At 37.6% G+C, this 21,293-nt stretch overlaps 2 protein-coding genes across 2 annotated transcripts in view; one reads left to right on the forward strand and one right to left on the reverse strand.

Annotated features, from left to right (window-relative positions):
- Nucleotides 1–1,255: 1,255 nt before the first annotated feature.
- On the forward strand, nt 1,256–4,758 carry LOC137392826 (glyoxylate reductase/hydroxypyruvate reductase-like). The gene is made up of 5 exons (XM_068079157.1): nt 1,256–1,335; nt 1,738–2,035; nt 2,535–2,705; nt 3,257–3,372; nt 3,517–4,758. Exons 2-5 carry the CDS (start codon nt 1,747–1,749, stop codon nt 3,982–3,984), a joined length of 1,044 nt encoding a protein of 347 aa, XP_067935258.1. The 5' UTR covers nt 1,256–1,335; nt 1,738–1,746; the 3' UTR covers nt 3,985–4,758.
- LOC137392825 (dual specificity testis-specific protein kinase 1-like) overlaps nt 4,228–21,293 on the reverse strand; it is a 34,139-nt gene continuing 17,073 nt past the window's right edge. The window contains exons 4-10 of the mRNA XM_068079156.1: nt 21,000–21,048; nt 19,361–19,510; nt 15,855–16,022; nt 10,864–10,947; nt 8,734–8,820; nt 6,812–6,968; nt 4,228–5,887 (exon numbers count right to left, since the gene is read on the reverse strand). Coding sequence (XP_067935257.1) covers nt 4,902–5,887; nt 6,812–6,968; nt 8,734–8,820; nt 10,864–10,947; nt 15,855–16,022; nt 19,361–19,510; nt 21,000–21,048 — 1,681 coding nt within the window. The 3' untranslated portion in view covers nt 4,228–4,901. The remainder of the gene's footprint in view (nt 5,888–6,811; nt 6,969–8,733; nt 8,821–10,863; nt 10,948–15,854; nt 16,023–19,360; nt 19,511–20,999; nt 21,049–21,293) is intronic.

Below are 21,293 nucleotides of genomic sequence, written 5' to 3' on the forward strand. Positions count from 1 at the left end.
CAAAACCCACTTTGAAAATAGTGTCACACCAGAATCATTCTAAAGCGTTTTCCAGTTTAATACTATGTTGTAAGAGTCATTCAAAAGTTGTATTTTTAGCACACTCAACGAATGAGTTTGTTGTGGAAGTCAGCGCTGACTATCCACTAGCAAGTGAGTTCTAGCTACAAGTTGTCTTATACCAAATGAGTATTAGCTCTCATGTACAACTATAAGTGTTGCAAGCAAGATGACTGGTGAATAAGTATGGCCCTTCATTAGGCAAGCTAAACCTGCACAGAAATGAGTTAATGTTCAAATAATCCACAAATGTCCATATATAGTTTCGTGACTTTCGTCGCTTGTAGACAGTAGTATCTCGTGCTCTGTGCTCTTGTCTCACTAGGGTATATTCCTTTATTACATATTCTTACCCATCCTGTTATACACTAGCTTACATATCTTTATAAACAGTGTTATGTGATAGCCCATTGGCTTTCTATGAAAGCTGGCTTGCATATTACTGTGCTAATCCCAGGATAGCTTGATGCATAAGGCTATTAGAAATAGCTGAGTTTAGCAAATCCATAACAAGTTGGCGACAACTCAAAATACTCTACACATGATTAAGCAATATGTGAATCACACATTTAAGTTTTCCTTTACGCGCACAAATAATAAAAAAACATGAAAATTAAGAACGTGTACAATAAATATAAAACATATTGTTTGTAGTAAAATATTCCTATTCGTTTTTTATATTATTTTAACTGTTGGTTTTTTGCTTTTTATATTAGTAGTGTCATTTAAGCAATTTGTCTCCGTCTCTTCATTCATTAATCAAAGAGAACATAGAGTTCCGATACTACGGAGTAAAGTTGAACAGGATGACCAAACATTGATGAAAGAGATTTGTTGCTCAGAACGAATTCAACATATTTTTCCAAAACACTACATTTTAGCAACGCTACAAAAAGGCTACTAAATGAACATAAACTTATTGAAAATAAACATGATAACCAAAGCATATAAATACAAGCGATTAAAAATTGCATTCATGTCATTTGTATGCGTACTTCGGCGTAATAATTAAAAAACGTTGAATCGATGACATGGCCTGCGAAACTTTTTTGTAAAGGTGAGCTTACTACTTACTTTTATAACAACTGCGTGGCTCTATGAAATAACCAAAATAAGCTAGGATGTTCGTCTACACAGCATTGACTTAACCGATGTTCACATGTCTGTATTAGTTTATTGGCAGGTTTAAATAGCGCCTCGAAGGCGTGAGGTTTCGAAAACATTTACTAAGGGCTACCGCCTTAGTGATCCATCCAAACCCACCCAAATCTCAAGGTTTGCTAACTAACAAGATTAAAACTACAGAAATGTATATACAGTTATGCAAAAAGTGAATGCAGCTTCACTCAAAGCTTATTATCACAGTTTATCTGTCAAATTATTCTAGAATTTGATAGCGTTTGAATTGCAAAAACCCGTCCTGTTGTGTATAACATCAGGTGAAAGACGTGACAAAAATTGTGAGATACTGGCTAGCTTTAGGTCGATGGCGAGCTTTTGGTTTATTTTTTCACGAGTTACAGCATATTTTACCTGTTCTGAAAAAACTTTTTAGTGTATGAAACAATTGTTTAATTGAAGCTCAGCAAGCTCTTACTCTATCATAAGTACTCCTTGACATACAAGAAATTGGATGCATGTTCTGAAATTTTTATTTATAGGAGATTTTGTTTGTAGGTGCAATCAATGGGTATTCAGCTCATTTTCAGGCCATTATCACTCAGATCCTTACATTGGCTACATCAAAGTACGCGACTAATGAATAGCCTGCCTGCCGCAAATATGAATGTTTTTGTGTCACGGAATGTTCCAGTGTCTGGTGTAGACTTGTTGAAATCAGCTGGATTGACCATTAGCCAATGGAATCATGATGAAGTTGTACCTCGGGAAGAACTTCTATCACAAGTTAAAAACACTGACGCTCTTTTCTGCCTTCTCACAGATAAGATTGATGCTGAGTTGCTGGATACAGCCGGTGAGGGTTTTTATTTACGTCTCCAGTTTTTGGTAAATGTATTATGGCTGTTGGTTTAATATTTATTGATTATCAGGCTGACACTGATAATCAAGTTTTAAGTTTGAATGACGTTTGTATCATTTCATTTTTAATAAGGGCATCCCATCTTATACTAGCTGCTTTGCTGTTTCTTTTAACATCCTGCTGAATATAAGAAGTAAATTCATTTTCTACTAAAATTGTTTCAGCTGGGAATGTATATAAATTTAAAAGGCTTTAATGTAGTTGTGTGAAGCTCACTCTCAAGGTGTATTTTCCACTAGCAAGTGCCTTATAATGTTGAGAGAAACTTTGGTTTTTAAGAACTGCATACATATCAAGTTTGAGGCTGTTTCTTTTTTTGTTGATTATTTTTATTATATAAAATTTCTTATTCGAGCTACTTCTAAATTATTGCTATCAGTCTTTCACTTTGTGTGTCGTATTTATCATTATGCTTACCCGCTTTTCATTGTAGGAGCGAGACTGAAGGTTGTGGGTACCATGTCAGTAGGCTATGACCATATAGACTTAGAAGAATGCAAGAAGAGAGGAGTGAAAGTAGGCTACACCCCAGATGTGCTGACTCATGCTACGGCAGAGTTGACAGTTGCTCTCCTTCTTGCAACATCTCGTCGGCTTCTCGAGGGTAGTTCAAATGATACAGAAGATATTCAGCTGTCATTATTAGGAGCAGAGGCTAAGCTCTCTGCCCATTGATAGCCCCTTCTATCAAACCTGGCTATGTACCCAGCATGGTTGTTGGCAGCTCATTTTATGTCTTTTTCCATTTCTAAGAGCATCGATGTATGTCTGACAACTACGTCTGATGTAAATAGACCGGCCCTATTTACACATCTGTTTGACTGTAATGCAGAAAAAAGAGGCTTGCAAAAATGCTAATAACAAAATAATTTAACGTCTATACTTTAATATTTTTCTGTAAATACATTTTTAGCAAAACCCTTTAGCTTGAAAAAAACTGTAATGGAAGAAGTCAATGTTTTTGATTTCGTCTGATATTTCAAATAGGCTTGTTAGCAACCAAAAGCAACTTTTGCCTTACGATGACACCAGCTAGCCTCTATAGTAAACATTTGTGATGTGTCATTCAATTATGTGTCATCCTATCATTTGATTACAAATAAGTCTAAAAAATCTGTGCTTTTCATATTCTACATCGAGTCTATTTACGTTTAGGGGCACAGGCAGCGAAAGATGGTTCTTGGGGCACTTGGAGACCTACTTGGTTATGTGGCCCTTCCTTGCAACATTCCACTCTTGGGATTTTTGGCTTTGGACGAATTGGACAAACGGTTCGTGTAATTTCTTATTAAAATTAATACTCAAGTACTTGTTTTGGAAATCTTCATACTCCAAGATTATTTGGCAAACATTAATGTAATCAATGCTGTATCTTACATCTATTCAATGGTAAAAAGGCATTATAAATCTTGCAGGTAGCTAAACTGATGAGCGGCTTTGACCTTGATCGAGTTATTTACACCAATCACACACAAGTATCCCACCCATATGCTCAAAGGGTTGACTTTGATGAGCTGCTGGAACAATCTGACTTTCTTATAGTCTGTGCTGCTCTTAATGACTCGACTAGAGGAATTTTTAATGCCAGTGCTTTTGAAAAGATGAAAAACTCGGCTATTCTTATCAACACTGCTCGGGGCCCGATAATTAACATGGATGATTTAGCCCATGCATTAGAACACAAACAAATCTGCGGTGCAGGGTTGGATGTAACCGTGCCCGAGCCAATTCCGCTAGATCACACTTTGCTTAGGCTCAACAATTGTGTCATTTTACCACATATCGGGAGTGCTACACATGAGGCTAGATCAGCTATGAGTTTATTAACAGCCCAAAACATAATAGCCGCCTTAGAAAACAAGCCCATGCCTGCCCAAGTGTAGAGGCACTGCCATATCAAGGGTGGACAACTTCCCACCCATGAAATCAAAGATTGCCAACTGCTGATTGCAACATTCTCATACAATTGTGACATGGCTTCGGAATGAAGTACATTTTGTGCATGTAAGTTACCAAACAACAACAACTTTGAACTGAGGACTTATGATAATAAATATTTACAACTGTAACGTAATTTTCCATAAAAAATTTATTAATAAAATCGGTGCTGATGAACAATAAGCAAGGTTTTGTTCGCATTTATAACTATTTATATTTTATCCCATACAGTATCTGTACAATTAATAATAGATGCTGCGCATGATTTTAATGCCCAAGAAATATAATAAATAGATATAATGAAAAGATATATAAATGTATACAATGCATTATTATTACTAGTGCCCCTGAATTCATATGAAGCACCAAAAATATTTAAATGGCTAATAGTTGATAAATAAGGCAGGGTATAGGTGGTCTATAAAATGGCATGGTGATTGCATAAGAAGCAGACTGATTGTGATGTCACAAGGCGTTGGATAAATATTTGAGGTAACAAAAAAGAACCTGATGTTCTTTGAATGAGTTAAGGGAGTGAATGGGTGTAGAGAGAAAATAGCCGTACAGGTATTTGAGCGAAAGATGCGACTCAATGAAGTAAATCAAATAGAGATATTCGATCAATTAGAAGAATTGAGCCAAGTTAACAATGAAGAGATTCTACTAAGTGTTGGGAACAAAGGAACAGCAAATGAGTTATTTTTGGGAGTTGTTTTACACCACCACAGTATAAGTGGCAATCAAGAGATGACAACTCTAAACCTGCAATAAATAACCTATATCGTTATTTACACTTAAACGTGTAGAACAACTCTAATGGGTAAAAAACTAGCCCAGAAAAATACGCTTATAATCCGATAAACTAGCTGTCAGATACTAGAGGCTCTTCTAGCATGCCACCGGAGCTGTCAGTTGCGGTCGAGGTAGACGTAGAGATTGTACTGCCTAAACTTCTCGGTTTTTTAGTCTGCAAACGCAGCTGATCGAGCTTGTGTTGCAACTGCTCTATCTTTTCTTTATTGCGACATTCTACCTTTCGCAGTTGCTTTCGCTTCTCAACGAGTGTCGGATGAAAGTATCTTGACGCAGGATCAGATTTGTCCAAGTACTTCCACCATTCGTAATTGGGCTCATTCAATGAATGCGTTGGTGACAAAGCGATATCATCCAATGAGAGCCAGCTGTCTGATGAACTGCATGACTTTAATACACCCTCAAGGTCATCTTGAAATTCTGATTCAAGGTCGCTCGCAGACGTTGTATCATGGCCAAGGGATTTTGACTTATGCAACTGAATAAGGTCAAGTCCTGTGAAAAGCATGGCGCATTCTAAGTTCAACTGCTTGTGGTGAGCAGACGAACTGCGCCTATGGCGTAGCATATTTTGATGCTTATCAAGTTTGCCACACTCCAACCCAACTGCTGAATCGACTGACCATACGTCGTCATCCAGAGACCAATCGACCACCTTTTTGTTGTGAGATTCACGACTGTTAACGATCTGTGAGTTGAACTGTGCTATGGCATGCTTGACTAGACCTGGAGTTTCTGGCAGAGTATGCGAAAGTTTGCTTAGACAATTTTCATACTGTTGCACTATGGGTAGCGTCATAGAGGTATCAAGCGCGTGCTCCGTCTCATCTGACGATGCAATCAACTTTTTACCTTCCCTTAACTTTTCTACGGATTCGAAAGGGTTCGTATTAGCCGGGCTTGGCTTGTAAAAAGGGTCTTCTTTAGTCATATGCTCACCAATGAACTGAGCGGTAGCCAAAGACGCTGATTGGGCTTCAGTAGGGAGAAAGTCTAAAGATTGACCGGCAGATTTTGAGCGTTTATGGTTTCCATCTGAAACAAAACAGAACGGTTGCCATTAACAAACAGGCGAGTGAAATATGACACCAACTGATATGGCCCACCCCTTAAAAGAACTCAGATCAAAGCTTAGGCAATAGAAACTGAAGTGTAGGTTAACTCCCTAAATCTCTTATGTAAATCATTTCCTTTCAGACTCTAACAAACAACAACTATATTATGCATATTAAAACATATTTGAACTCCAGGTATTGCAGTGAAACATGTCTTATACTGTGTGATCATTAAAAAGCAGAAAAACCAGGGTGGCTAAAAGATCAGTGCAAGACAAATAGACAGGAAACCTTAGAACTGCAAACATGTTTCTTGAAACACAATGTAAAGCTAACAATCCAAGCCTTCTAATATCGACGCGACTCATTGTAACATCAGTGATACAGCTACAGACTAAACTGCCAGAATATTAACAGACTAAGGATTTACCAGCTCAGACATCAGGTTATTGCAAGGCTAAACCAAGATGAGGTAACAGCAGCCCCAAAAATGCCGCAGACATCAGTAAGTGACACAAATCCGAAAGGCCAACGACCTGAGATTATAGCCAAGCTCCTACTCATGGTCACGGGCAGGAGACATCCCGGTCATAACCAAACACCAAGCATTAATTTTAGCAAGATAAAATCATGATGTGACGCATTTAGAACTTGTCCCATTTAATAAAGACCATGTAACTGTTTTACTTCACAATGCCCCGGATTTTAGAGACGGGCAAGTGCGGACTACCTGACACTGACATTGATATTGATCAAATGATGTACAAATATACAATAATAACTATCTTTGTTCGCGCAGACGAAAGCGATACAACTAACCTGGGACCGTTTGACCGACCACGGAGATGAACTGTCACCTGATTATGTTTATTCCTGTCTGCTAAGGACACGGAGCTAATCTTACCTTTGGAGAACTTGCGAATGTGTCTGCGAACATGCCCCACAGCGATATGCGATTTTGCTGCTATCGGATTACTGTGAGGAGATACAAGCCTGTGAGCCTTGATCGTTTCTAGGCCTTCGGCTATCTCTGTGAGAAGAGGTCGCCTTTCTGGATCCATCTAAAGCAAAATAAACGTGGTAAACACGAGAACTTTGCAATCACAGATCTGTAGGAGCTAATAATCAAATCCATGCTTTGGCTATACATGTGACTACGACTAGTATACAGTGCACAATAGATTATATATTATCATATTTCATGAAAAAGGTTAAAATGGAAATGGCTGAAATGCAGCTACTGTATTAAATCATTAATACCAAGCTGATATGATAATAATGCTAAAATTGGTGCATATATTGGCAGAGCAGAGGAAAAACTAACACTGTAAACCAGAATTTATCTTGGATTGAGGTCAGCCAACAATTGGATTTTCTTTTCGACAAATCTGACCATATTGGTCAATGATAACAGCTATTGTTTTCAACATTTATTAATTAGGATTTCAGCATATGGCTCTAACAAAGTCTATTGGGTCTCAAAACTATATCTTTTTTTGCTCTTGGAAAAGTTGTACACTATGTTTCCATGATGCGGTGAATCCACGAGTTTCTGTCACCAGCAAGATGGAATCAGCCAAAATCTAAAAGTTAAGTGAGTTTTATGACTAGCAAATTTTTACCAAATGTTTCATGCTTGTTAAAGATGGAAATGGCACTAGCGAATGATGCGCAGGGAAATGCTGAGCAAGCTATTCCATTTTAAACACTTTTCACACTGCAGTCGTTATTATTTCGATTTGAGCTGTTCTGTTGAGCCACTATGACCTCGGCATAGAAACCATTAGCTTTTTTAACAAAGCCTTAGGCTAATCCGCATCATGTGAATGTCTATCGGAACACTTATGGCACATGCGCACTCAATATGGCGCATCACTTAGCGCGACTCAACATAGGCACAACTCAAATCCGTATCACCCCGCCCCCTTCATGCAAACATCGTGAGGGAACTTTTAAATCCAAGTTGGCTATCAAAATTACTTCTGTTTTATATCACATAGCATGTTGCAAGCTAAATATTGAGGCTAATTGACAGTCTGATGTTGCACAGATGAAAAATGGTAAAAGGAAGTTGTCAACCAGACAGAAAGCAGCTAGTAAAGTTCAGATCTTGTTTATTCAACTAACATCTTTGTTTAATTCATTTTTTTTTGATGGTTTATACAGTCAAATGAGAAATATCAATATGTGGAATCAATTCTGACAAAGCTGTCAATAGCAAGGGCTTAGATTACACAAACATGCACATGTGTAACTGCTCACTCTGAAGGATTTTAATTTAATCTGTTGACAAGTATTACGCACTTTATATAAAAGCTACACAAAGTATGAAGCTCTTTGCTTGTCATCTCCATGGAAAACTCTGACATCTTTGCAGATGTCTGGCCTTTTACTAGAGTGATGAGCTTCCAGCGAAAGAGTGCATTACATTTTCTGAAGGAAGGCAACTCATAATATCTCCTGTACAGTATGTGAATAGGTGTATTCTCATAGTAATATATATATAGATATATTACTATCTGTTTTCTAAACCTATGCATTGCGTCATCTAAAATTGGTTCTGTAAAAAATGGCATTTTCGACACAAGCGCTTATGTCGTTGAAACTAACTTTGTTAAAACTTACTCTCTTTTGATAAGTCTGATAAAGCAAAAATAATTTGAATAAGCACAAAGAATTCTTAGACATGTAATTTATTCAAGGTGTTATCTGAAATCTACTACACTGCACAAAGAATCCAGTCGGGTATGTAAAATATGAAATATTAATGACAAATATTTAAAACTCGAGTTTTTTAAATCATGAGTTTTTTAACACTGGCCTTACCTGGCAGCATCTAAAAGCCAGATAGAGAAAGTGGAGAGGGCAGTCTTCCACCAAGCTACTGTAGGCCACATAATCCAAGCCAAAATTCTACAACATCACAAGATATGGAAGGGCGGAGGAAAGGACACCCAGTAACTTAACATAGCCGCTGATGGAAACACTTTCACTGCTCAATTTCCTATCTCAGGATTTTGAGGTAATTTACATGTTATTTATATTCGAGTTGTTTACTTATAAGGCTGGTAGAAACTACTAAAATATGGTTATCACTAATTCTAGTCCATTAGCTCTCCGTAGGCATTAGAGCTATGCCTAAGTGCAACCCAAATTAATTATCAGTAGGATAGCCCATGGTGCAAACCACTCGTAGGCTGAGCTCCTTGACAAACAACGTTTGCCTATCAATTTCTCTCTGCACAAACCTACGCCTATGAACAGGAATGTATGTCTGAGAATTGGTTATTTATCTAGATCAACGACAACGAGCCAAACGCACTCAGTAGACTATTACCAGTGACTACACATTCTCCAAATACAAATCATGTCAGGAGGAAGGCATGGTCATCAACGTTCACACCCATTTTATCACAATGCTGGTATTAACCATCTCAGCATCCAAAAGGAATTTACTACTGCATAAATCTTTTTCACATTTCCATTTTCACCAAAGTCATACATTTACACGCGAGATAATGGCTTTGTCTTCATAAATTCCACAAGACAGCTGAAAGTTGAACGTCAAAATTTGCATCAAGTTAGCCATTAAAGGTTTTAGGAATGGCAAATGCTAGAAGGATAACCTTTGTATTAGATTGATAGTTGCTGACCATAAACATAACAGCGGTCAGAAAATTTCTATATTGTGGAGTCAAAATGATAGCGTCATAGCTCTCTACAAAATTCAACATCAAGTAAAAGAGAAAACCCTAAAACGCTTGCTGGTTGGTTCATCGACAACCTTACTTTACTGATAATTCATCGGTATGCCATCACTATCAAAAATGAGTCATTGCACTGATATCTCCATGACACCGTTTCAGTCTATGCTCACATCCACCTATCAACTTAAGCTAAAACTTCGTAGCAGATAAATTGTTGAAATTGTCTCCACATGTAACCGATTTTGGGATTTGTAACACGAATTGATGTCGCCACAGCAAATATCGTTGCAAATGATGAAAAAAAAGTTATATGGAAATTTTAACTCGGCCTTGACCTTCCGACTATACTTATAGTTTAGTTAGCACAAAATCAGAAAAGGACATGCTGACAGTCTTGCTGGAAGGAGAGGTTTAAAATATAAAAACGCTGACGCAGCTTGGCTGCAATTGTTACCAATCATTATTGGAGACAATGCCAAGGCATCAAGCAAAACTGGAACATTATAAAAGAGCTCCATCAGTTCTCCAGCTGCCCGGCAGCTTAACGTTTCGTATCGCTGATTAACTCGACTATCTCACTAGTCTAGAGGATAATTGGCTGATTTATAAAAACTGAGACAGTCTATTATGAGTAAATGCTAAGTGCTGCTCGGGTGAGATTGATAGGCAGCAAGATAAGACAGCCAATGCAAGCTGAGTGAGTAACTGAAAGGAATGTAATCAGAACCGGCTGTCTACAACTACAGTATCTCTAAGAACTAGCGAACAGCCTAGAATTCATCTTTGAAACTGATCATTTCTTTAACAAAAATGTCCCATTTAACGAAAAAAAACTTCCTTATTGACAATGATATAATGATTCAGACACAGCGGTTTGGTGAAATCACTGCAGTTGATCCGACCATGATGGTTCAATCACAGCACCCTACATACCAATTATACTTGATTAGCGGTTACATTTGAGGCAGGTCTGTATGTTCAGTAGATGATGGTGGCTAACTAACAGTGAAAACTGACCAAGTTAATGTCTCCTTCAGGGCTAGGACAATTATAAGAGCTAGTGATTGAGAATTATGCAATGCCCTTTCAGGGTATCAGTTGGCTTTGAAATATTATAGCTTTCGGTGCAACCGATGTAATATCTATCAGAATGAAAGTAATGCACTGATCAGGAAACCTCAGATTAGGGATTATACCTAGTAGATGAGAATGTAAGGTAAACGTTTGAAGAGAAGCAAGTTAAACAAACCTCAGTTCTCGGCATCTCATCTGGATCAGCATCTATCCTTGCAATGACTTCGCACAGCAGAATTCCATAAGAAAACACGTCAGCCTATCAGAGCAAAAATAACGAAACATTCAACCATGAGCTTTTATGTTTCGAAAGTTTGAGTTAAACTTTAAACTGGAATGATGACATAAATGGCGATGTTCCCTCTATAGTATGTTAAACTCGATAGTTCCTTGTATCGCTATCTTTATAGCCATAACGGCGACTACCAACCCTATTTGTTGGAAGGAAACGCAAAACAGTTCTTTAAAATCTTTATTGAAATATAATTGACCTATCCTAAGGGCAAAATAAAAATCAACCTGTAACCATAGTTTAATCTTAGAATTATCTCTCCTTTAATAAAATGCCAACCGGCAGGCAGTATTGCAGCCATAGATGACAAGTTATTTGGGAATGGCTTTTGAACGCAACTCATATTTTGAAAAAATATTTCACACCTTTTAGAGGACATTGAATTGTCCATAGAGTTACTCCTTCTAGGGAAAATAACTCTAGGGATGATGATGAATGACAGTGCAATCAATGAAGGGTGATGTTAAGCAAGATAAATCAGTAGAAATATGAGATGTGATCGAGATATTGTTCTTAGTATTATTGCCATCTGAAATATTATTTGAACACGATGGGGTATGCGCATCCGATACCCCATCAATTCAGAATAATCACTTCTACAGCAATTATAGTTTTACTCACAAGACATTCAAAGAGTTCTAAGGGTGAAAGGTAACTATGTCATTTTATACCTGGAGAACGATTTGTATGGTGGACATATTAAGGCTATAAAAAACTTTGAAGACGACTTCCGGCATCCTAAACGTGCGGCAGAACAACCCTCTTCAAGAACACTTAAAAGCTAAAAGCTGTTTTTTAAAATACCCAAACATGTATACTTTATTTGTGAGCTTTGGTATGAAATGATCGCAAGGAGTGATGAGTGAATACGCAGTGGCACGATAGTTGTTCTTCTGTAAATTTGTCAGTAAGCATTATTTACAAAATCCGCTGGGCTTTCCTTAGAATATCTGTTAAACCACATGTAAATGTGTGTTTGTTGAATTTAGACTGAGCCTGATGCATGAAGCAATATTTAGGAATTTGGACTCAGCTTTCTGTCCTGAAATCTGCTGCAATCTTCACAATAGAGATAACATTTTGTGTATAACAATGAGTCAGCAAATTCGAATGTTTGCTTGTTTGTTTCTAACAATAACTCCAATAACTCGTTTGTTAAAAGTTGATGCCCAGTGCACGACCTCAGCTGCAGGTGTTAACTCTATCACTTCGTTTGTTGGAACAATTTGGGAGTTGCTTGGCTTGCCACACGATCAAACGGATAGCAACAGTGCTTGCTATTTTACCACAAGCGCTGCCAAAAATCTGAGTCACCGGACATTTTCATATCTATCCCATTTTATCTGTTTGAGGAGGGTTATCTGCAAAATTGTTTGAAGCTAGGAAGAGGGCTGCACTGAGTGAGCCGAGCAGCGGTCTGATAACTCGGCAAACAACGGCTCTGATAAGCTCGGCAATTTGAGAAACAAGGAATTTTAATATTGCAGGATTCCTAGCTATGCAATTAAAAAGAAAAGAAATAGTGTCAAAAATTGTGGCATCACCTCATTGGCAGCCATTCAAGCCAACTGAAATGCTATTTCAAGTTGAAGATAAAAACAGAGACCTTGACATCTCCAAATCTTCACTGTTTGATCTAGTTCCTTTTTTACAAGCATAAATGACAAATTGTAAAATAATTCAAACCGTATTTCCTTCATACCCTGGCTAAGTCCCCCTTCGTTTAATCTAAGAAAATTGTAGGCTTCTAAAGCACCAATCAGAATGGACTCCGTTAAACAAATCCGCAGACCAATGCTGGCACAAAGCCAAACACACCAAGGCAGACCGAAATGCAATCAATGCCATACAAGTTGATCCTCACATGGCCATTGTGTCCGTACCACAATTAGATGCTATCAGCCCACAATCGGAGAACACAAGTCTAAAAACACGAGCGGAGAGAATTGAGCGATAGAACGACGCAGCGCTGACATTTAAGACACTCTGACGTCTTGAAGTACTCAACTTTATGCTCGTTTTACAGTCGCACTTAACACCTGAGCTACTTCTTTCATACCAAATAGTTTCCACTTTTAAACCAGACCTCATCTGCGTCCTAAATGTACTTATGTTACAATTCTCTGCTTTTATTTGGCACATTTGAAGTCATTCAGCGAGCCTTGAGGCTGGTTCACACTGTATCGCCGTATGTCGGAGTCGTCCTCTCTGCGATTATTCGTTGACTACATGTATGTGCACCATAAACCGAAAGCATCGTCGAGGCGACGCAAATATTTCGGCAAACATTGCAGTTGTCAAACTTTCCGATAGTTCGCCAAGCATTCACGACATCCTGTGTGGTGCGTACCACTTCGGCGATGGTGATTGGCTATCGCGGATCGCTCGATTCATATCTTCTTTGATGACATTTGCTGCGGGAATAGTATTTAATCGTTTCCATGACGGCATTGTATAATAAAAACATTTTGCCGTGGACATTTTGCTGACATAAACGCGGATGGGTTTGTGTTAGTTATGAGCATTGCTATCATATTGTATTGTATGATTATCACCAGCATACAGACTTTAGGCGACACATACTGTCAAAACCATAATTTAGACTTACACGAAATAGTGTGAACCAGCCTCCAGGGCCAGCCCGCGATCAGGGACTCTTACGCAATACACTTCAATCAGGGAGTTGTTATTCCACGCGCATAGCTTAATATTTATTAGTTTTTTAAAGTTGTTATAAGTGAAGAAAATCTTTTTTACTGATGTGCAGCATCAGCTAATAACAAAATCTCTTGTTAAATCTCTACAAGCATTTGTTGAAATATTTAATTTGTGTTTGCATGACTGGTATCAGTGATAACTCCGCGCAGTGACTTTGTGACAGAGTGACTTAAATTTGACACTAACAACCAGAGAACAAAAAACAGTTTCCCATAAAAATATAAGTGAACACAACAAGTATAAAAAAGGCTATTTTGCAAACGCAAATGATGAAACGTTTTAATGCTTCATATACCTTTGCTAATGTCATAAAATATGCATAGAACTACCATAGAACTATCCTAGAACTATCATAGAACTATCATAGAACTATCCTAGAGTTAACTGTATATAAGTTATGAATAGCAGGGAACCTCTGACTTGAATCTTTGACTCACTATGTCATAAAATATGAACCTCCTATGTCAATATCTATATATTTTGAAATAACATTGTTTAGTCCCAGTCGTGAAAAAGGCACCAAGTTGGACATTTACAAAGGGTTCACCTCAGACGTGTCTGCACATTCGTGTCTCCACATTCGCGCAAGTCATATGAGGTCTATAATAGGAAGAGCTACCTGCTAGAACATAGCAAAGGGTATCCGCTTCAGTACACAGTGGAGTCAGAAAGATCAGGAGTTAGCATGGCTGATTGCATAATGTAATGGATGCATGGCTACCTAATATATCATAATTATAATAGTTTATGATATTATTACAGATATCTAACTTGAAACGTTCCCAGCATTATGAGCTGGGCGCTAGCCAACAAGCACTAGGTGACAGGGAAGAGTCATCCAGGGTGCCGATACTTCCTTTACAGAATTTAGGATAATACATACGTTACCACACACCAAACTGACCATGTGTCAACCCACAAATCAACAGGCTGCTATTACGCTAGGGATATGTTTGTGGCGTGTCAAGGTGACTCTCACGGCATTTGGCATAAATGGCAGGGTTGCCAAGGAAACAGTGGCTAATGGAAAGAAATATTGACCTAACACTTAGACTAAAGACAAGGGATTGCATGATTTATGAATAAATGCCTACAAGGGCTTATGGTACATTTACATCGCGGTAGCTTGTGAATGAAATACAAAAATCACATGGCGACTGTACCTATGATAATAGTCGACAATTTATCAGTTAGATTGAAGTGGTTTTACCATTAAAAAATAGCGATCACTTTTCAGGTATCATGTATTCTTTTATAAGTTTTAATGAATAAGTTTGAAGGAAACAAATGAACTGAGATTTAACTCTATTGGTCAAAAATCAATCGTCCATTAACAATTGCTAGCATAAAGATAGTAATTTTTACAAGAGGTTAGACTGGACAAGTCCCATCTCCCAACCGCTGAGTATATGTAACCTGGCCGTTGTTGACAAATCGACTCAAAGCTATGTGAATGGCAGGCAGAGATCTAAGCGAATGAAGGCGAGTCCTTGATGTGAAGCGGTGAAAGTGAGAGTTGAAAACACGCCAGGAATGACTCTCCTGCTCGTGATTGCTCACACAGAACTAATGTGTTTTACATCAGAGAACCAAAATGTAATTCCTTTGTTAACCGCTTCATTAGATCTTCGCACCGACAAATGGTGGGAGTCGTGTACACTTCTACTACCGGATAGCTATTTCCACGCAACTCGTAGCAGGCTATGCGGACACCAATGCTTCAAAGGCATCACTTATTTATCATGGGAGAACCAGGACTGATTGAGGGATAAGTCGTGAGTAAAATAAGTCGATATAAGTCGCGATAAGTCGATAAGCAAAGTCATGATAAATAAAATAGGTGTGACAATCAGCATCTTCACACCAAGTACAGGAAACAAATTCATTTTTCGAGTATCATTCTTCAATTTCCGCGCCAATGAAGAAAACTGTCAAGTTTCGACAAAAAACCATCAGACTTCAGGGGTTTTCATATGACAGATTTTCATTTAGCAAAATGTTGAATCAGTTGCGACATTACAAGTTACCAGCCAATCATAAATCACGGGACAAAATCGCCGTAATTTTTCAGACATTAGAAATCTAATAGACTGCGGTAGGAAGATGGAAATAGAAAATTGAAAACGACTAATCGGCAATGTGCAAAACTGACTCACTCTTTGATTGTAGCGAAGGCCATGGATACACTCGGGTGCCATCCAAAATGGACTGCCAACAATAGAGAGGTAGAACTCATCTGCTGATATATCAGGAATCTTGGTAGCGAGTCCAAAGTCTCCGACAACAGCTCTTTTGCACATTCCATCCACGCTTATCAGAACATTCTGGAAATGCAAAATCAGATACTGTTTTGACAGTAGACATAATTCCTCTAGCTGATATGAACAGTGCAATATTAATTGTTTTAGATTGACAAGAATTTTGATTTGTAGTAGGAGTTTATGTCATTAAAGTTGGCAGATAAGAGAGAACTGCGCTACTCGTTGGCAAAGGTTGCCGATAGCTGTCTTATGAGGGACTAAAATGGCTCCCACAACGCAAAACCGCTTTCCTGTATTACACGCATTTTCCTCTATTCCACCAGAGGATTATCGTAAAAGAACCAGGTGCACATAAAGTCACAAGTTAAACTAGAAGATGGCCAAACAAACTAGAATTTCTTGTAATATCCGATGCGGTTATTTCTAAAAATACGAGAGACTATCATTTATTTAAAGTTGTATAAATCAAATAAAACTTGAGCAATTTTACAATAACAAGAAGTGGAGGCCTGTTGACAACCATCAGGCTAATAGTTATTTGAGTAGAAGCTGATCCATGTGAAAGCTAGTCAGGCATGGTCAAATTATATAGATACAGCCAAACATGATAATACGCTAAATGGCCACTGACTCTATAAATTAAATAGCAATTTTGCGAGTGATTTAGGAATGTTCACCTAACGGCACAAACAGATTGCTTCATCTCTTGTGCATGTTTGTTTGGCTAGGTTAGTTATAAAAATATACGGGTAGGAATCCAGAGGTTAATGCCAGGCCTAGACCACACCTAATCGGTCCGGCTATGGAGCCTCGGCAGCTGACGGTTTGTTTTGACTTTTGCTGTCAGTTTTCCTAAGTGAGTAGGCAAACACTCAAGTTTATTCATATATATTTTGCACTATCATATAGCGTGTTACACCTTGCAGTTGTTTTATTGCAGTAAAGAATTTGACACGAATTAAAAAATAAAATTGAACAAATCAAGCTTTTCAGCGGCTGAGAAGCAGATAGATAAAAGAATGTGAACTTTATTTACATCGTTCAAAGCAAAGTAGACCATGAAAAAAAACCAAAGAATAGTAGAGTAAAATTATGCTTATCGGCAGCAAAGGCTCTTTTTGCACAACGCTGTCCCATAATGTGCACTGGACAGGTGTTGGTGTTTGGTACGAGGTGTAGTGGATTTTCTGTGTGTGGATACTACCACAAAAACAATTTTTAAAAAAAATGCAAAGCGCTTGTGCACAAAAAAGGGAAGAAAACATATGCGCGAACCTTTATGAGCTGTTCACATGAATTCGGATGGCAAAAAACACCGCACAAATGTTGAGCATTCCTAAATTATAATTTGCTGGTATGCTTTTACATTTGGCTTCTACAGCGCTCACATTAATTGCCAAAGATACAAAACATTTTCATGTAGTTTCTATGTCTTCTTGCAACATGTTGCAAATGGTATGTAAACCAGGCCTCGCAGTTAACACGAAAATACTAAATGACTCGAGGAAAATGAAACCGATACACAAATCATTCTAGGGATTCAAATAGTTATACTCGCTCTACAAACACCTGTGCTGCCAACATACATTGCTGCTGACATAAGAGTTGACACTTGAGATTATTAATATATATATACATACTTATATATGTAAATATATTATATTTTTGTATAATATATTATATAAAAACATTTAAATTTTCACATATATTACATATAATAAATTATATATATGTAAAATATATATAACTACTTGAAACCAAGTCTAAGAGTTGCATCAACCTGAACCTTTCCTACTTTACCGATTCAGTCATGTAGCTTGTATCAGAATAGGCAAACAGGGACTCTAGTGACGCTCTGATAAAGGTGGGTACCATAGCTCTTTAGGTCACCAAATTATTGTTGTCGCCAGCTGTAAGCTAGTCTTTTTGGTTACCAGAAAAAATGGTTAAAATAATAAAGCTGCTTCATGCTGGTAGAAAACAAGCTAATCAGTGTCGAACCACAATCCAAACATTTAGAATAGCCATATGTCATTGCTCGTATGTCATTATTATGGTTTGCCATTGCTAGCCCTATGTAAAGTTTTTCTAATTCGGAGCTAAATCCAGGGCATGAAACAACAAAAGCTGGTAGTGAACAAGAAAGTGATAAGAAAAGTATGTTTTCATTGTTCATGAGTTCATTGAAGTAGATAGAATGAATGCAGCACGAACTATGGTTTTAGGAAGTTAATAAATTATAGTCCTACATGTATCAGCAAACCTAGCCTGCCAAACAAGACGTTAGTTTCCTGCAATCAGCTCTTTTACTAGATTACGTAGAACTTCACAATTTCCGAAAATCACCAAACAATTCAATATTGAAAATAGACAATTCACGATATATCGTGGTATTATTTTTATGTTGAAAACTTCTAAATTCTTGTCAATATTTTTGTATATTTAAACGTTAAAAAAAGTTTTGTTTTCGTGATAATCAGAAACATTTATTTTAAGAATACCGGTGTGCGTGGAAGACCATGGAATGAGCATTATTATAACATTAGACGACCCGTGTGTTTTAGTTCTAGTATCTCTCACGCTGAAAATCGTCAAGAGTGGAATAAATCGCCATTACACAATTATATCATTTATACGATTGGCGATATCTCTTTAAAGGGCGGCAATTTTCAAATCGCCTACCTTAAAAGTCGCCACTGAATAACTAAGTCGCCATATCACGAAGCCCTTGTATCAAGCATGCACTAATTGTCAGCCGATCATCTCTACCTGGCACAACCCTACGTTATATTGACCCGTGAAAACAAACTAGGCACTGTTCACAGTTATAATTGCAAACAATATCTACATCTGATGAAGGTTGAATGACTAAACGTACAAATACACTGGAGTCAACAGGTTCGTCAAACAAAAGTTCGACAAACAAAAGGCATCCTTCCAAGTGGAAGAAGGGAGCGTATTGGATGAATGGTGTGCGTGTCTGCGTGTATATTCAAGTCGTTGGGTCACGGCGACCAAACCAAAACTTCACAAGTGCCCATAGCTCAGTTGAAGCAACAAAAGTTTGTAAGCAAAATTAACTTACATCATTTTCTGTCTTACGACTGCGACATTATTTGCCGAGTTTCTAATCAATTTTTGAAAAAAATTTTGCATCAATTTTGAAAAATTAAAGTAGATATTGCATTTGCTACTAGAGTATTGTCCAATCAAATGTGCACTCTGGGTTGGACTCAGGGAAAACATATTAAACACAACCAATGCAAGTTTTAATTCTTGGTTACTCTACTTTTTTTCTAATCAAAGTTTTTGACTCCCGAATCGCTGATTCATAGCAGTGTGCCCACCCTTTGAGCATGAGAAAGGAAACCAGTGTATGAAGCGATAATTAGACATCTTACCCGTGAAGTAAGATCTCTGTGAAAAATACCCATGCTGTGCAGGTATTTTAAGCCGCTTGAGATGTCAATGGCAAGGTCAACTCTCTCATGCCATGGCAGAGGTTCCGAGGGATTCACCAGCAAGTCATGCAGACATCCTCCATTGATGAACTACAATTGAAAGAGGAATGAAAAGGGCAAATTTTATGCGCAAGCAGAAACGACTGCAGGTAGACAACTAAATTATAGGTCAGGTTAATTTATTTGTAATCTGTTTCAATTAGTAAGCAGCGTATGTACATCAAACAGTAAAGTGATTAGCTGAAGGCCTAAACAGTATAATACTGAACTTTATAAAAGGAGAAAGAACACAGAGAATTAAATGTCTATGGACTAGGCTATTGTATGATGAAAATTGCAAAATGGGTTTGTTGCAATCGAGTATAGAAAATTTGAATGTACAACAGCGATATAGTGCACATCAATAGATTATACAAAAATAGAGCGCACATTAATAGATTATACAAAAATAGGTTGCATATCAATAGATTATACAAAAATAGAGTGTACAACAATAGTTGCACACTCTATTGTTGTATACTCTATTTTACACAATGTAGTATACTCTGTTTATAAAATAGAGTATACACAATCGAGTATACTCTGTTGTATACTCTATTGTACACTACTCTATTGTTGTACAACAACAAAAGAGTAGTATACAACAACAATAGAGTATATGTCACTGAAGAACTAAAAACAATAAATGACGACATTGGCCTTTCCTATATCATATATACTAAACGGATGTTAACAAGACTAAACTCCAATCAATCAGCACAAACCGCTATGTCGATTAGATTGACCTCAATTTGCACATGGCCAACAATTGACACTTTTTATGCTAAAATCATCAACAGACGAAGTCATGAGAATGACTTTGAAGAAAAGCCTTAATTTAGAGAGACAACCAATGGAATCAACAAGTGATAAAAGCCAGCCGCCTTTAATTCAGGTCTGCTGTCCCTTTAATTCAGGTCTGTCCGACAACAAGCAGGACACATAAATCATAGCTGGACCAGCAGGGATATGCCTTTAGACAGGGATTGATTCATAAGCTGGCTATTGCCCACACCGGTAAGTCTTGGCAGATTCAGTCAGGCAGAAAACCGTCTGTACACGGATGTAACAAAAATCTGATATATAAAAACATTATCTATACATAGATTAAACACCAAAGTTACATGCAAAAACATTATCAATACACAGACGTAACACCGATCTTACATACATGTATAAACACATTATCAATACACAGGTGTAACATCAATCTTACATACATGTATAAACACATTATCAATACACAGGTGTAACATCAATCTTACATACATGTATAAACACATTATCAATACACAGGTGTAACACCGATCTTACATACATGTATAAACACATTATCAATACACAGGTGTAACATCAATCTTACATATAACTGTTCATAAGCAATTTATATCGTAGATAAAACTTGAATGAACTTAGATACATGAAGAAAAACACTTCTCGCACAGATTGAGGCATTTACATGACAGAGGGTAGCAGACCATATATAAACTGACTAGCTGGTTTGTGGAAGGGGCTTTAAAACAACAAATAACATGTTTACCTCAGTCAGGGGGTGCAGTTGGCCCTCGTGCACACAAGCTCCTAGAAACCTACAAAGAACGCAAACATATCATCAGTAGGTCACTTGAGGTCAACCGTGTGACGCACAAATAAAATTAATGACTTTTATGAATGAATTGCAGAGGATGGATGATTGCCTAACCAGTGCCTAGATATCTAGTGCCACACCGCAGCAAGTTTCAGACCATGGCTTGTTTACATTGTTCGACTGCAACCAGTGTCATTGCCTAGCAACATGACATAAACAGACGAGAGAGGAAACCATAAAACCGAA

This window comes from Watersipora subatra, chromosome 4 (assembly GCF_963576615.1).
Source record: "Watersipora subatra chromosome 4, tzWatSuba1.1, whole genome shotgun sequence".
NCBI classification, from domain to species: Eukaryota; Metazoa; Bryozoa; class Gymnolaemata; order Cheilostomatida; family Watersiporidae; genus Watersipora; species Watersipora subatra.